This window comes from Stigmatopora argus, chromosome 5, assembly GCF_051989625.1.
Source record: "Stigmatopora argus isolate UIUO_Sarg chromosome 5, RoL_Sarg_1.0, whole genome shotgun sequence".
In the NCBI taxonomy this organism is placed as follows: Eukaryota; Metazoa; Chordata; class Actinopteri; order Syngnathiformes; family Syngnathidae; genus Stigmatopora; species Stigmatopora argus.
Window position 1 is genome coordinate 11731841 of NC_135391.1, and position 16565 is coordinate 11748405.

The window sequence follows — 16565 nt, forward strand, 5'->3', positions numbered from 1 at the left end:
CAGGGTGAGTGGCACTTTCTCTTTTGGCTGTAGTTTTCATGTCGCTGGTAATTAAAGCCATCTGAACTCCATTCTTTTCACGAGATGCCTTTTGACTTGTGGGTACTTTGGAGTGGATATAAAAGGTCTACACTGTTCCACACTGCCTGTTCAGATGTATGGTTTTCTCATGTTAAAAAAAAGAAGAGAGCGAACTAATGTGCAAAACATTTTTCCAGCATTTCTGTAAAATGTAATCTGAGTTTATCAGTAATGGTTTTAATGTTTCCACATTTTCTCCGCTTTGCAGAATTGTTTAAGCTTTTTCAAACTGTAACGATCTCCAGCGCTCATCTATTATCAGATCACTACATCAATACTTGATGAAACTAATCATAATAGCTTACACTTGGACCAAGGAATTAGTACCGATTTCCAAGTCTAGTACTACCACGTCACCGGCAGGTAACCCTAATGTTGATTAATGTTTTTGTTTATTGTTTTTTGGGTGGGGTTATGAAAGTTTTAAAAGCCTAGAAACTAAAAACTATAGCAACAATTCCCCATTTTAGTTTCCTCTTTTCTGCAGCCACTGGAAAAAAAACAAGTTGTCAAGAAAACTGGAACTGCAGAGCTTAAGAATTTCCCAAGTTCTGCATCTTTCTGAAATAGTTTTTCACAGTTTTTGTCTTTACACATTCCATTTACATGTTTACATAGGGTGTTCATCTTGTTAGACCCCACATGTGGATGACATGCTTTCATCCAGTTAGTTTTCAAGCTTATGCAACTTGCAAATTGGAAATGATCTATAAAATAATGTGTTCAGAATTTGCCTAATAATTGTACATAGTGTATAACTGATTGAAATAATGTCTGATATGAATTATTTAATGAGGTACCTTTGCAAGCAAAGTTAGAGTTTTGTCACAGGTAATGTTATGAAAAATATATTGAAATGACGGTTTTTTTTCTGTAATGCCAGTGTATGAGTGTAATTTTGTCTTATATTTCTTCCCTTCTCTGGATGCCCTTATAGCATTGAACGCTTGAATGAGATGTCCACTTTAGCACAGTAAACTAATTCAGTGACTATATTTGGCTGGCCTCTGGAGAAGCGACCATGAGATGACATCATTTGCAATCACAAACATTTCTGGAAGGTAGGTTGCACTCATAATGTCACTTTGGACTCAAATATCCTAACATCACAGCAAAAATTCCTTTGCGAAGTATGACCTCAATTTCTTGCTCGTGGAAAAGTCCTACTCTTGATGCTGGGGGCGGTCATAGAAAAAAAAAAATCCCTGCACGCTGTAAAATCAAGCCATTATCTTATATCGAAGACGACCAAAATCACAATCACTTTTAGCTGTCAGAAAATGTATTACTGACAAATAATACATCTCTTTAGTGGTTTGTAGCACAAACAGAAGCAGTTGGTGTCGTTATCACCTGCTCCCCTGACATGATAGTATTAACAGCCGGAATTCCCTAAATCTGGCCTAATCCCTACCCAAATTGAAAAAGGATTATTGATAAGTGAAAAATGCATAAGAGAGAAAACAGATAAGACTTGCATCTAAATTAAATAAAGACTAAAAACATCCTCTTATCGGCACCATTCTGAAGATGTCTTCTTATCAGTAGTTTAAAGACACTCAGGTTAATGCAAATAAAGAGGAACAAAGTCCCATCAGGATGCTCCTGACTATTTGAAGGACAGAATAGTGCTGAGTCTGTGTTTTTAGGGTGCACTCTTGGTTAAAAAGCAATTACAGCTATTATAACAGATAGATACTTAACTTGGACACACTCACCGGGTGGTCTACCCTCAGATGGACCTTAATTAGCCCCAAATCATTGTGTCTTTCTTCCCCTAACTAGGGTTTAGTTTTTAATTCGTGTTTCTCCAACGAGACTCTACGACCACCATTCAGATCTTTGACCAGTAACATGGAGGTCTGCACACTTCACAAACCCATTACACTATCTTAACTTGGAGCCAATTAAACATTTTGACAGGATTGTGACATGACATCAAATAAATCTGGAATCTCTCCTGTATTACAGATATTTTCTCGAACCTATACTTTACAGAAATACTTTTTACATCTTAAATGGATGAGGGGAATCTTGTCCTATGTTTGAGATAAAGAGTTAATTAACATTTTTTTCAGTTTTAAAAAGTATAATATCAATATCATATCAGTTATATCATATATTTCTTTAAAAACCCATGTTTCTGAATGAGGAAGGAAGCAGAAATTCAATGGAAGCAACCCAATTTCGGTGGAAAAGAGGACATGGAAGAGACATAGTTGACAGCAGGTCGTTCTTATCAAGGGATCTTGAGATTGGAATTCTTTTCCATCCCTCTTGGTTTTATTGATTGCTGCTCTCTTTGAATATCTTAGATGGGTCAGTAATGTGGCCCAGTTTGAACAGGCCCAGATCTGATTTGGAATCTTGCTAAAAATAATGTGAACAGGCAGCCCTAGAAATTACATTTGACCAAGAATGGAGTCACATATGCGTCCAGACTATATGCAGTCATAAAGACAAGCAACCATTCATAACTCAGAAGACCGTAAATATTAGGACAAGGACACTAAACACCACTACAAGATTTAAAAACAAACAGAATGTGCTTTACTTGCAGATTTCCATCTTAAGGGACCAAAAGTAATTGAATAATTGTCTGCTCAACTGTTCCATGGCCATCTGGGTATTTATGGCTGCCAGTGGAACCGGTTCCGTTATAACTACTATTCCCAGTATTCTGGCCCATCTCACTTCATAATGCCTTATAATTCCTGTGTAATCACCGCTGCTCAAAAGTGAAATTCCAATCACAACTTTTAAATATCACAGACAGTGATAATCAACCACTAAACAACCCACTAAGAGCAAAAATGTCAGAACACTCTGAATCCTACTCCCACACATCATTTTCTTCTTTTAAGGTGAAATTAATGTTTGCCCAGCAGGTGCAGGCACCTTGCTAAAATACCTGATTAGATTCTCCTTCAATTTAAAGTAAGGATTTGATGAGCCGTCGTCAAACAATGGCCCCCCGGCTATGCGGCAATTTTTCCTCATGCGCCATGGTTGGCATCCCTCTTTCACATGATACAACTAATTATCCTTGGATTTCATGCATAACAAGGGAATACTGAGGTTTCTGACAGACATCGTATGTTCCCTCCCGAGGTGTTCTCTTCATTTTATATTAGTCGCTTCATGCTACATGTTCTATGGATTGCAAGCAACTCTATTTTCAGTGAACCTCTGCAGATTTGCTGTACAGCATTCGTAAATTCATTGCATTTTCATTCTTTTGTTGTTGTCATCTTGTGGCATAAACTGTATATGAAAAAATATATATAATGTATATAAGAAACTATATTTTGGTGGCACGTTGTGCTTTGTCACCATCAACTTAATTTGCTCACTCATATATTCTATTGTCATCGACTTGGCCTCTCTGTTGTTTGCAAACTGATTAATGCCTTGCGCTTTGTTACAAAATGCTACTACTATTTGCTGAGTTCAAAATAGTGTTTTAATCAATTTCATGGGTGTCCAAACTTATTCCGAGGGCTGCTTTAAAATACTAATGGGCCAACTTGAAATCTTTCCATTTTTGTAATCTATTAAGAAGACAACCGAAATCAAATTTTTTTGGACGTTTATTGTTGTCAATGGCAGATTGACATGATGACTCAATACCATTTGGAATGGATTTGATGTATCTAACTGTCAATGGAATTGAATGAGTTAAGGGCTACGGGCAACAGAATGAGCCAAAGGTGTATATGTATAAATTCTCCACCTGAGGTTAAATTCCTTTCCTGCACTAGAAAAACTCTTTTTGGATAGGTGAAGATCTGCCAATAGCTTCTATGTACACCCACAAGAACACTCTGTTCCTGAGTTGTGCCTCCAGCATTACCAAAAGTACATCAGCAGGCAGCTCCTCCTTCTTCAGAGAACCGCCGACGTAGTTTATATATACGTATATATATATATATATATATATATATATATATATATATATATATATATATATATATATATATATATATATATATATATATATATATATAAACTACGTCGGCTATATGCTGATGTACAGCGGACTGCCACTGATATATATATATATATATATATATATATATATATATATATAAACTACGTCGGCTATATGCTGATGTACAGCGGACTGCCACTGATATATATATATATATATATATATATATATATATATATATACATATATATATATTTATATATATGTATATATATATATATATCAGTGGCAGTCCGTGAATTTCCTAGCGGCGCCTTCAGCTGTCGGAATCAATCCAACCCTCAAAAACTATTTTATGGCTATAAAACTTCTACTGTAGCTACAGCTCCGACACATAAAAATCATCAATAATAACCTCATACAATTGAAATATTATTTAGGAATATAGCCATATTTTACCCACCAAAATCCATCATTTTCATGTGTCATTTTCCCTTAAATAGAAGCAACCGTGTGTACTCAAGGGTTTCCAAAAACGACAAGGTAAGGTGTGGCCACTTCATTGTGTAGAGGTTTGTTCACCTGCCTGCCATGTGGGCAGGTGTGGTTCGGATCCCGGTTGGGAAACAATTTCCCTTAAATATTTCTGTACATATATGTGTAGTCAACACTTTCCAATAATGTCGAGGTAAAGTGTGGCCACTTCATGGTGTAGTGGTTCTGTTACCTGCCTGCCATGTGGGCAGAGAGTGTTCAAATCCCAGTTGGTCATCATTTTTCCCTTAAATAAAAACAACCGTGTGTAGTGAAGACTTTCCAAAAATGACAAAGCTAAGTGTGGCCACTTCATGGTGCAGAGGTTTGTTCACCTGACCACCATGTGGGGAGTTGTGGTTCAAATCCCATTTGGGAGTTATTTTTCCCTTAAATAAAATAAACCTTGTGTAGTCAAGACTTTCCAATAATGACAAAGTAAAGTGTGGCCACTTCATGGTGTAGAGGTTTGTTCACCTGACTGCCGTGTGGGCAGGCAGGGTTCGAATCTCGGTGGACGATGAAACATTTTGCCATTAAAAAAGACTAAGTCATTCAGTCTTTCCTTAAATAAAAGCACCAAATGACAAATGTATAGGCGGACCGCCTCATGGTGTAGTCACTGTAGTGGGTCACTCACCTGCCTGCCAAGTGGGAGGCGAGGGTTCACGTCCCGGTGTCGCCAGTCAACGACTGTATGGTGTCGCCAGTCAGCCGAAGGCCCCCCCACCCCAACTGTCTTCCGGTCAGCCTTCGGCTGACTGGAAATAAATTGTTTTGCTGAAAAAAAATGACTAAGTCTTTATTTCAATGAAAAAAAGGATTACCCATTTACTGAACTACATAGTGTAGTGATCAGTCAAACGAGAGCAGGATTCGAACCCCAGCCTCCCACATGGCAGTCAGGTGAACGAACCTCCACACCATGAATTGGCCACACTTTGCTGTGTCATTATTGGAAGGTCTTGACTACAAACATATAGAAACAACTAAGGGAAAATGTTTCCCAACTGGGATTTGAATCCCAGCCTCCAACATGGCAGTCAGGTGAACAAACCTCTACACCAGGGGTCTCGAACTCAATTTACCTGGGGGCCGCTAGAGGCCGAGTCTGGGTGAGACTGGGCCGCATCAGGATTTCCACAAGAAAAGCACTGATAAAACTTTCCAACGTTATCAAATATCTTTATTTTTTAACAAAAAATAATGAATTAAATAAATTAACTTAAAGATGAATAAAAAATAAATCAATCAGTAATATAAAACCAAATAATACTAATGAGCATACAGTAGATATTCACTGGCTGGCTAAGTAGAGAAAATGAATTATTTTTATTCCGTTTCAAATTTCTGTATTAACAGCTCTTTAACCTTTAACTTTCTGAACTTGAATGGAACATTGAACATGAAATATTCTGAACACGGCTTCTCTTGCCTACTCCTTGCTGCTAGAGACCTGGCAGCACTTCTTCTCACATAGTAACATTTGGCTTGAGGGAGGAAGCAGTGGAGACCCTCAGTAGAGCTTGAAGATGCTCATCAGTAAGTCTGGACCTGTACTTGGACTTATTGAAGTTCAAGGTGGAGAAGAGCTTCTCACACAAGTATGTGCTCCCAAAAAGGCACATGGTCCGCTTGAACCTTCGGGAAAGTTCAGGGAAGCTGGGGGTCAACTCTCTCAAAAATTGCCCAAGCTTGTCTGCTTCTCCACTCACCTCCCTGAACTTGGCTTTGAGTGCAGAGTTGCACTGCAGGTTAATGAGCTCCATTTGAAGCTCAGGAGGGGCATCTTGCACATCAAAGGAGAAGGGGTCCGCAAAAATTTGAAATGTGGCTTTGTGTGTCTTGAAGTCTGCAAATCTGTGATCAAATTCCTCCTGTAGCTTCGAAATGGCCTCAACATACTTCTCACCACTGAATGGTGTGCCTGCATCCACGAGAGCCTTGCATGCTGGGAAATGGCAAAGGTTTGTCTGAGAGAGCTGGGCTTTCCATAACACAAGTTTAGTGCAGAATGCTCTCACGTTGTCATAGGCAGCACTGACGAGTTGCCCCTGGCCTTGTAGCTTCTTGTTCAGTACATTAAGCTCATGTGTGATATCAACAAGAAAAGCCAAGTCCATGAGCCATTTGGGATCACTTAGCACAGGATCAATCAACTCACAAACGGCGTAGCTAGCTTTGACTGCTGCATTACTGTCTTTGGTAGCCTTCTTGAAGAGATCCTGTTGCCTCAGAAGACGTGTTTTAAGACTGGCAACCTGGTTGGCTCTCTCATCTCCCTGGTATTTTTCGTACTCCTCAGCATGTCTCATAGTACAATTACGTTTCAAATTGTATTCCTTGTGCACCGCAACTTTTTCAGTGTAAATGAGACACGTCGGGGTGCCCCTGTGTTCAACAAAGAAATATTGCACTCCCCACTTTTCTTGAAACTGTCTGTGCTCATCACCGACCTTTCTCTTCATGGCAGGCTTTGAAAGAGACATCTCTGGGGCTCTGTAATATGTTTTTCCACTTGGAATGAGTCTCGGGTTGATCTTTCACATTCATTCGCGCGGGTTTGTGGCGCATGTGCACTTTCGCTCTCCGTTTCAATCGCGGAGATGGCTACAGACACTGACACAGGCTGGATCACGGATCATAGCGCCTCATTCAGTTCTATGCTGAGAGCAGCGGAGGAGTGTGCGCGCCGAGCGGAGTGATCGGCCTCACGGCTTCTCCTCCGCCCAGCTGATTGGAGGAATGAATGAGTGAGTGAGCGAGGCACTGGACAGCCCGGCCGATGTCCCGCCCTCCAGAGCCGTATACCTCACCGTGATTGGTTCATTCAGCTCCGAACCAAAGTTCCCTCTAATTTTTGGTTGGTCTGAGCAGAAAGACAACCTCCCTGAGCGCACTGAGTACCAGTGTGAGCGAGATCATCGGTACTCGGATGATTCGCCTAAAGACGTTTCGCCGACGGACGTTTGACAGACGGGCAGGTTTCGCCGAAACGGGATTCGAACGCTCGCCCCGCCGGATCGTGTGTGTACAAGTTTTTCAACCTCGGCCCGCGGGCCATATACGGCCCGTTAGGATTTTTAATCCGGCCCGCCGCCGGTGTTGTCCAAATTATAGTAAAAATCAATGTTCGTCTACCATCAATGGCAGTCCGGGAATAAGCACTCTTGGGCAGGCAGATGTAGCAGAACCGAGCCGTAAAATGACAGCAATCGGGTCAAATCCATCCTAAAACAGCATTTAATGATTAAATACAAATACTGGATGATATCGCGATGGAGGCAAAAAAACGTCTATAGACGTCCATTCGCCAAACGGCTCAAAATGCTCTCAAATTCGGTCAAATCCAGCTGAAAACAGCGTTTAATGATTAAATACAAATACTAGTATTTGTATTTAATCATTAAACTAACAAATACTAGTACGACCTGTCCGTCTGTCAAACATCCGTCGGCGAAACGTCTTTAGGCGAATCATCCGGTCACGACATCATCATTGCTCGCTATCGGCACACCAGTATCACACCTGCCACAAGCAGGAGCATGTCAATGTTCCCTCTAATTTTTCATGTAAAACATGCTGTAAAACAAGAAAAACATGAGTGGACAGAGCTACTGCCACTGGCTGCCACTTAAACGGCGCCATCATGGGGAAAGGGGTAAAAAAAAAAAAAAAAAAAATGAAAAAAAAAAATTAAAAAAAAAAATTAAAAAAAAAAAAATCGATCTTTCATATTAAGACGGGGGCCGCAAATTATCGTCCCGCGGGCCGCAGTTGGCCCGCGGGCCGCTAGTTTGAGACCCCTGCTCTACACCATGAAGTGGCCACACTTCATTATGTCATTATTGGAAAGTCACACATATATAGAAATAATTAAGGGAAAATGTTTCCCAACCAGGATTCGTACCCCAGCTGCCCATATGACAGTCAGGTGAACAAACCTCTACGCCACGAATTGGCCACACTTTATGTTGTCATTATTGGAAGGTCTTGACTACAAATATATAGAAACAACTAAGGGAAAATGTTTCCCAACCGGGATTTGAACCCAAGCCTCCCACATGGCAGTCAGGTGAGTGAACCTCTACGCCACAAATTGGCCACACTTTACTTTGTCATTATTGGAAGGTCTTGACTACAAATATCTAGAAACAACTAAGGGAAAATGTTTCCCAACTGGGATTCGAACCCCAGCCTCCCACATGGAAGTCAGTTGAACAAACCTCTACACCACGAAGTATACATACTTAAATTTGTCATTATTGGAAAAGCTTGACTACAAATATATACGCCTGCAAGAAGGCAATGACGTATCCCTCACAAAATCGAATTCTGATTGGTTAAAGCAACAGTCTTATCGACGCTTGTTTAATGCAGCAGAGCCTGCAGAACTGATTGTGAAGGTCAATATGAAAACACACATCTGGAAGAAGTGCAACCAGCGGGAAAGCAATGAAAGGAAGCTAACAGACAATCTGGAATTATTAAGTATTGATGCACAAAATATAATATATGATTCAGATATTTCTTAGGCCAGCAGAGAAGACCTTGAAGGCCCTAATGGTACACCACTGATATATATATATATATATATATATATATATATATATATATATATATATATATATATTCGATTGTCTCAGGAAACAAAACTCAAATGTTGCATCACTGACTGATCTAAAATACAATATGATTTATACATATATATATATATATATATATATATATATATATATATATATATATGTATAGATATGTGTGTTTGCATATGATATACAGACGCTCCCCTACTTACGAACGCAATTGGTTCCGAGCGATTGTTCATAAGTTGAATTTGTTTGTAAGTTGATTCAGTGCTATATTTTGTATTATAATTTATGTTTAAGGCCGATATAAGTATATTGAAGGTTTATATAAGTGCATTTGTATGTTTAAGGCTTGTATAAGTAACACACATTGGTTTGTACTGAATTTTTTTTTTAATAAAATGGAGAGAATATGTACAGTACTGTAGAGAGAGAGAGATTTATGTATTAGAAACTGGCCAAAAGAAGCGACCTAATGACAATTGCACAGTTTTCTTCTTTTTTTCATCATAAATGATGCGGTAACACTGTATGGCATCATTCAATTGATTTGCAAACTTTGTGCAACGTTCAATATTTGGGTCCTGCTGCTCGATCTTTCTGTTTATAAATGGTACTGACGGTCGAACGATGTGCAACGCTCACCACTCTCACGCGCATCAAGCTTCGTTATTATTGCCACTCGTTTCAAATGAAATGGCTTGCCTCTTCCTTGCAACTCCCTCAATAGAAGCCTTTAGCTTTTTACCAACCATATTCAATATTGGATGCATGAGATATTTAATGATACAAATGAAAAAGGTTCTTTGCACACTGGAGATACATTCACGCACTTCCGCATTGCAACGAAGAAGAAGGTAGATGCTGGGTGAGCTGAGCTCTCACAGCGCCAGGCGTTGGTATTAGCGGCGGAAAGAAGTACTACTCCGAAAAAGGCGAAATACAAAATTGGACTTGCGAACATTTTTGGACTTAAACGCAATTTGCAGACATGTTCGTATGTACCGTTGTTCGTAAGTTGAATGTTCGTAAGTAGGGGAGCGTCTGTACATACATACATATATGTGCACACTTCTTCCGAAATCATCACAATCTGTACATGAGCACAGTTTATACATGTTTTCTTGCGTTTGTTTGTGTAGGAAATTTGCCACAAATACTTACAGGACGGCTGTGAGATGGTGGTAGATGGATTTAGAAATTATCTTGCTTCCCTGGAGTGATTATAATATTTTTCCCACAATTAATAGTGGATTTCAATAAGCACAGAATCCCTAATTGGCGTCCTTGATTCATAGTGTGAGCAAGTGGTCCTATTTGCTCAGCATGTCTCCTGCAGTAGGAGGAAATACTTTTATTGGTGGGTGTACAAATTTTCAAAACAATGCAATTTACATGGGAAACTGCAGATTAGTCCATGCAACTAATAGAGTTCAGTATCTCATGAAAATGAGCTCACCATGGTTAGTTAAGACTTATTGTTAGTTTTCATGATATTAAAAGACATTATGCTAGTCCACAGCTTGTATAATCATGTAAATTGCTGTCACCTCAAAAGAAATGCTGTATGAAAGTATGGAAATATCCACATTAGTCACAATTTGTACTTTTTTGATGAGTCTAATCCAGGGGTGTCAAACTCATTTGGCATCGTGGGCCACATACGGCCTAGGGAGATGTCAAGTGGGCCGGACCATTAAAATTATACCATGCTCTGCTATAAATAACCCAAATATCATGTCTTTCCTTTGTTTTGGTGTAAAGAAGCACAAGAACATTAGGAAAATATTGAAATTGAATGAACTATCCTTTTTCAAAACATTTCATGAAACACCTCATATTTCCTTAGACAAATGTGCAATTGACTTTTATCATTCACAAATATGCATTGCAACTGATCCCACTGATTGTACAAAGACACAAAACTTTAATTGGTGCTGAAAAATATAATCCATGAATTGCAGCGAATTAAAAATATTAATTCCATGTCTTTTATGCATTTTTTCCACTTTCAAATTATCCTGCGGGCCTGATCGAACCTCCTTGGGGGCCGGTTCCGGCCCGCGGGCCGTATGTTTGACACCCCTGCTTTAGCCAAATGAATCCCAATTGAAAAAGCATATCCAAGTATGTAACCTTAGAAGTCAAAAACAAACACTGAAGTGCATCTCACCGCAATGTTCATAATGTGCAATATTGTATCTTAAAGTATTAAAGCCCAACCAAAAAGTATTTACAGTACGTTATTATGAAAACAATGTATTTGTTTTGAAGTATTAATGCCCAACCTAAAAGTATTTGCAGCCCCAGCCCCCTGACTAATGCACTCTATGATGAAAACGATCTCTTTTTTTGTGTCTATGTGTAATAGGCGTGGCTGTGGTCAGAGTTCAAAAGACCCGCCGCCACGCCGCCATTTTTCAAAATGGCGGATGAGCCGGAGGCTGGGCGCGTTGGACTGCTGAGCTGCTCAGAATTGACGATTTCCCGAAGAAAGAGCCGACAAACTTCTTCCAGGACAATGCAGCGCGTTCGGTACTTTGTCTTTTGGGGATTTCGTAGCCCCAGTTCTCATTTCAAGAGTGCTTTTTGACGGGAACGTGCTTCATTGGCGTGATGTAGCCCCGAGGTGGATGCAAACACAAATGTTTGCTAGCAAGTTGGCTACATTGCATCACCTATTGCTCTTAATGTTTAAAAAGAAACCCTTCCATTGTGTGTTTCAGTCCCTCAACGAGGATAGACTGCTGGGAAACATCAAGAATGTGGCCATAACGGCCAAAAAGGAGCAGTTTGTCGGCAAAGTGAGTCTTTTTTAATAGCTTCTAATTCCTCTACCCGTGTAATTGGATTGGAAAACTTTATTCAGCCCGTAGTCGGGAAATTTTGTTGTCACAGTAATGTTTAGATATCAGCGACCAGTGTTTACGGCTTTCCTAAATTAGCTTGTTTAGCATCATGATACACTCCAATTTTGAATGAAGACACTTTAACTGGGTTGGCGTTGATTTTTAATAGCAAGATCCTGTGTGGATAACTCACACCCACACTAGTGCCATCAAGTGGAGGTGTAAGGAATAAACAGTACACTTCTAGAATACGTATATACCTTTGCCCTTCCCTTTCCTAAAGGAAGACTTCAGGGCTTGGACCTTTTGATTTTTAAATGTGGTTTTGACAAAACCTAAGCGAGACATTCATTCAACCGTAGCGCAGGGGTCATTTTTGACTCGTTTAAACAACCATTTTTCCTCCGTCTAAGAGCTTTGTGAGACGTATTTTATTTTTTTGATTGAATGGGAGTCATTTGTGCATCAAAACGGTTAAATAAGCAATGACATAATCATGCTGTGGTGTTTTGCAGAGGTTTAAAGCCACTGAGATGGTGGAAGCTGTCCAAATCTACAAGACCAAAGAAGTCGTGTATGACGTAAGACCTGTTTTTCAGGTTATTTGATTTATTATTTTCATGTCATGTGTACTAAAAATACTCTATTTTGCTTCTCTTAAAGGTCCACCCAAGTTTACCAAATCATTGCTAAAGAAAGGTGACTTTGGAGCATGGCACAGCCTTTGACACCAACATCTTGAGGGCCCCTATCCATTATGTTTTCCATATCTCCCACATCTGAAAAGAGAGATGGGTTTTTCTCATGTTGGTAAAACCTAACTGGCCCCCAGTCTATTTTTTTCTCCCCAGAATTCCATCCAGTGCCAAGAAGAGATTCATCAATGGAAACACCACCTCATCTTTAAATGCTGGAAGATCTGCATTTCTCAATTGTGGGAAAATAAAACCTTTGAAATATACTCATGTATTTTTCTTCATAGAATTAGCAAAGGAATGCAAGCAACATGACATTTTAGAATTTTTATTCAAAGAAATACATTTGCACACTTAGGATCACATTGATTGGCATAGCTGGTGTTCTCCACCTGTAGACAAAAGCAACACTTGGAATATAAACACCAAAAATTAAAGGAAAAAAAAGACCATTGAGGGTCTTGGGTCTTTTCTCCAAGTGTTTTAACAAAGACAAATGACACTCAAATCTCTTTTATTGAAATTTCTGATTGAAAAAAAAAAAAGAAATCCTCCTCACCTTAAGGATCGGGACACCACCTATAAAATAAGAGGGGGGTTAGTAAATTGCAACTTTAGTCAATAGAATAATGTGAGATTGGAATGTTTTGACTTGGATACATTACAATATAACCCAGAAATAAGGTGCTTCCGGTAGCCAGCGCATTTCGATCTTAATCCATATGAAATAGTGCGTGCTTTGTGTGTCTAAAATACAGAAATAGCACTCGTTACTGACACTGCGGCGTAAGAAACGATGCGCCAAATAGGCGTGAAAATACGGTATTAACCTCAGAGCAGAGTTCAGAGACGATGCATCATCTTCAAGTGGGCAACCTGGGAAGATCACCTGGTCCTCCAGGGTCTGGACATCACCATGGACCTGGTGCATGCAAAAAAATAGAGCAAAAGTTATCATATACAGAGACTGGAGATTCAACAGATAGGTTTAGGTGTTTTTTTTTTTTGGGGGGGGGGTAATTAGTATTACCTTGATACCTTGGCCCAGTCTCCTCTCCCCTCAAGGGTGTGCATGGTTCTGGACACACGGGAAAAGCTTCATCTTGATTTAACCAAGCTATTTGGGAAGTGCAAACAATTATTACAGGAAAGAGAAATCTTCAAGTAAATGATCAAGAATGAAAATAAATTAGTGAGTGCTCGGTGCTAATTTCCCCTTTCCAGACAAAGCGATTGAATATACAGACTGATTTTAAAAACTAGGAGAAAGTCGGCTTAACCATTTTGGTATCAATGATTTTTGTTTAAAACAGAATTACAAATTGGAAAAGGGCGTTTAGCAATCGCAGTGAAAACTACCATTACATTCAACACACCTTCACCTGGCAAACTGACCGTTGATATCTCGGCTTTGTTTGATAAAATGAAGTCTTCCCCCACGACTCAATAATGGAGAGAATACGGACAAAATACTTTTGAAGTCAAATGTCGTGAGGCTAATGCTAAGCTAGCTAGTGACATGCCAAGGTGCCCATACTTCAAATGTCGACGGTGTGTTCGACCTGGCAATAAACTAACAGATTTGTTGGCGTTTTGGCTCAATTGATTCCTAAAAAAATCTCCCGGTAGGGTGTTAAAAATGCACATAGGCCAGTAAATTGCTCTAGTGTAGGGATTACCTCGTTTGGGTGCTAGTCGTTCGACCGACGGTATGGAAATGACTGCGCCAAGGGGCGCGATGCTGCGCAGGTGCATAATTTAAGCACCTGCGTCACCAATGGGCGTAACCACGCCCATAGGAGGTGATTTGTCCTCCCGACTCAATGACCATGTTTGGAAGATGACGTACTATAGTCGCCATTTTTGTAGTCTTGATGCTGTAAAAGAGTGTGTTCGTTTTTTTTTTTTTATATAAAAAGCCTTACTTTGCATGGTCATTTTAAAAAAATAAAAAGCCTTACTATACATGGTCATTTTTTTAAAGAAAAAAGCCTTACTATACTTGGTCATTTTTTACAAATTAAAAAGCCTTACTATATACACTATGTCGTTTTTTAGGAAAAAAAACCTTACTATACTATGTCGTTTTTTAGAAAAAAAAAGCCTTACTATACTATGTCGTTTTTTAAGAAAAAAAGCCTTACTATACTATGTCGTTTTTTAAAGAAAAAAAGCCTTACTATATACCAGGGGTGTCAAACTCATTTAGCATCGTGGGCCACATACGGCCTAGGGAGATGTCAAGTGGGCCGGACCATTAAAATTATACCATGCTGTGCTATAAATAACCAAAATATCATGTCTTTCCTTTGTTTTGGTGTAAAGAAGCACAAGAACATTAGGAAAATATTGAAATTGAATGAACTATCCTTTTACAAAACATTTCATGAAACACCTCATTTTTCCTTAGACAAATGTGCAATTGACTTTTATCATTCACAAATATGCATTGCAACTGATCCCACTGATTGTACAAAGGCACAAAACTTTAATTGGTACTGAAAAATATAGTCATGCACTTTAAGATTAAATGAGACTTTTAAAGAAAGGAATTTTTAAACCACTTACACATATGCATATAAAATCTAAATGTAATCCCTGCATGCACCTTACAAACTAAGGAGAGTGATTTTAAATGTGTAATGAAGAAAGTGTTCGCCTGTCCTGTAAATCTGTAAACTTCATACATGAAACATACATACACATACAATACATACTGATTTTCTGTTTTCAGTCTGTCTCAGTGATGCGGCTTGTCTTCTACTCTGATGGAAAGAGTGCGCCCCTTATCGGATAATCCATGAATTGCAGCGAATTAAAAATATTAATTCCATGTCTTTTATGCATTTTTTTCCACTTTCAAATTATCCTGCGGGCCTGATCGAACCTCCTTGGGGGCCGGTTCCGGCCCGCGGGCCGTATGTTTGACACCCCTGGTCTATTCTTTAGTCCAAAAAGGAGAAATGTTTAGTTAAATAGTTAGAAATTGTGCTAGGTGGACCGATGCACCTAGGAGAGAGTGTAACTTCAACAATTATATACTGTATGCTCGAGCCGCTTCTTGTTAGACCAATTGTTACATTATGAAAATGGCTCACCCTGTATTTTCCCACTTGTACATGGGAGGCTCTCTCTTCATATTGCTGCTTTTATTCACTCCACAATTAGTGCAAAAGTAGTGGCGAAGAGAGAGCCCCAACCCCCCAAAAGAAAGTTGTAATAAGGCTTCCTTTGATATTCTCATCCATCACGGATGGAGGGCTGCCCCTTAAATGTGCTAGCAATGATTTACACACTGGATCTCTGGTTACACCTGGGGCTTTTCCCATAAGCCCCATACTTGGGGCTGCCTGGTAGTTATTTCATATCCTAAAAGTTGTTTTTCAATTCCCTGGCCTGGGAAGCGTGTTTTGTCAAAGTCCTCCTTAGGAAAGACCCTTAACACCATAGCGCTCCTGATTTCGTTTCATTAGTGGATGAATAAAGATAGGGTATCAAAGCACTTTGAGTACCTTGAAGGGTGAAATGTGGTATACTCCATTCGTAAAAGCCCTTTTTCCATTTACATTTTAAGAGTCATGGTGCAAGGCGTCTGCCTCACAGCTCTGGGGTCCTGGGTTCAAATCCAGGTCGGTCCACCTGTGTGGAGTTTGCATTTTCTCCCTGGTCCTGCATGGGTTTCCTCCGGGTACTCTGCTTTCCTTCCACATTCCAAAAACATGCATGATAGGCTGATTCGACACCCCACATTTCCACGGGGTATGGGTGTGACTGTGCATCGTTGTCTGTGTCCTTGTGCCTTGCGATCAGCTGGGCACCGATTCAGAGAGAGTGGGAATACTGTAGGTAGTATTATTATTTTTGTATGTGCAGCTTTGGCAAACTA

At 39.6% G+C, this 16565-nt stretch overlaps 1 protein-coding gene and 1 long non-coding RNA gene across 7 annotated transcripts in view; one reads left to right on the plus strand and one right to left on the minus strand.

Annotated features, from left to right (window-relative positions):
* The first annotated feature begins 306 nt into the window (after positions 1–306).
* LOC144074625 (uncharacterized) lies at positions 307–12945 on the plus strand. 2 transcript variants are annotated; one of them, XR_013300333.1, is made up of 6 exons: positions 317–444; positions 1019–1142; positions 11507–11670; positions 11862–11939; positions 12500–12565; positions 12648–12945. It is a non-coding gene; the product is annotated as an uncharacterized LOC144074625 (long non-coding RNA). The 2 variants fall into 2 exon arrangements; XR_013300332.1 differs by lacking the exons at positions 11862–11939; positions 12500–12565; positions 12648–12945 and having other exon boundaries at positions 307–444; positions 11507–11855.
* Positions 12946–12991: 46 nt separating this feature from the next.
* Positions 12992–16565, minus strand: part of LOC144074626 (uncharacterized) — a 282179-nt gene continuing 278605 nt past the window's right edge. The window contains exons 1-6 of one of the 5 annotated variants that reach the window (XR_013300335.1): positions 14359–14545; positions 13710–13796; positions 13510–13601; positions 13345–13426; positions 13239–13258; positions 12992–13071 (exon numbers count right to left, since the gene is read on the minus strand). Coding sequence is in view for 1 of the 5 variants with exons in the window: in XM_077601147.1 (XP_077457273.1) it covers positions 13565–13601 (37 nt within the window). In the remaining 4 variants the exon portion in view is untranslated. The other 4 variants (XR_013300336.1, XR_013300334.1, XR_013300337.1 and 1 more) reach the window with 4 other exon arrangements.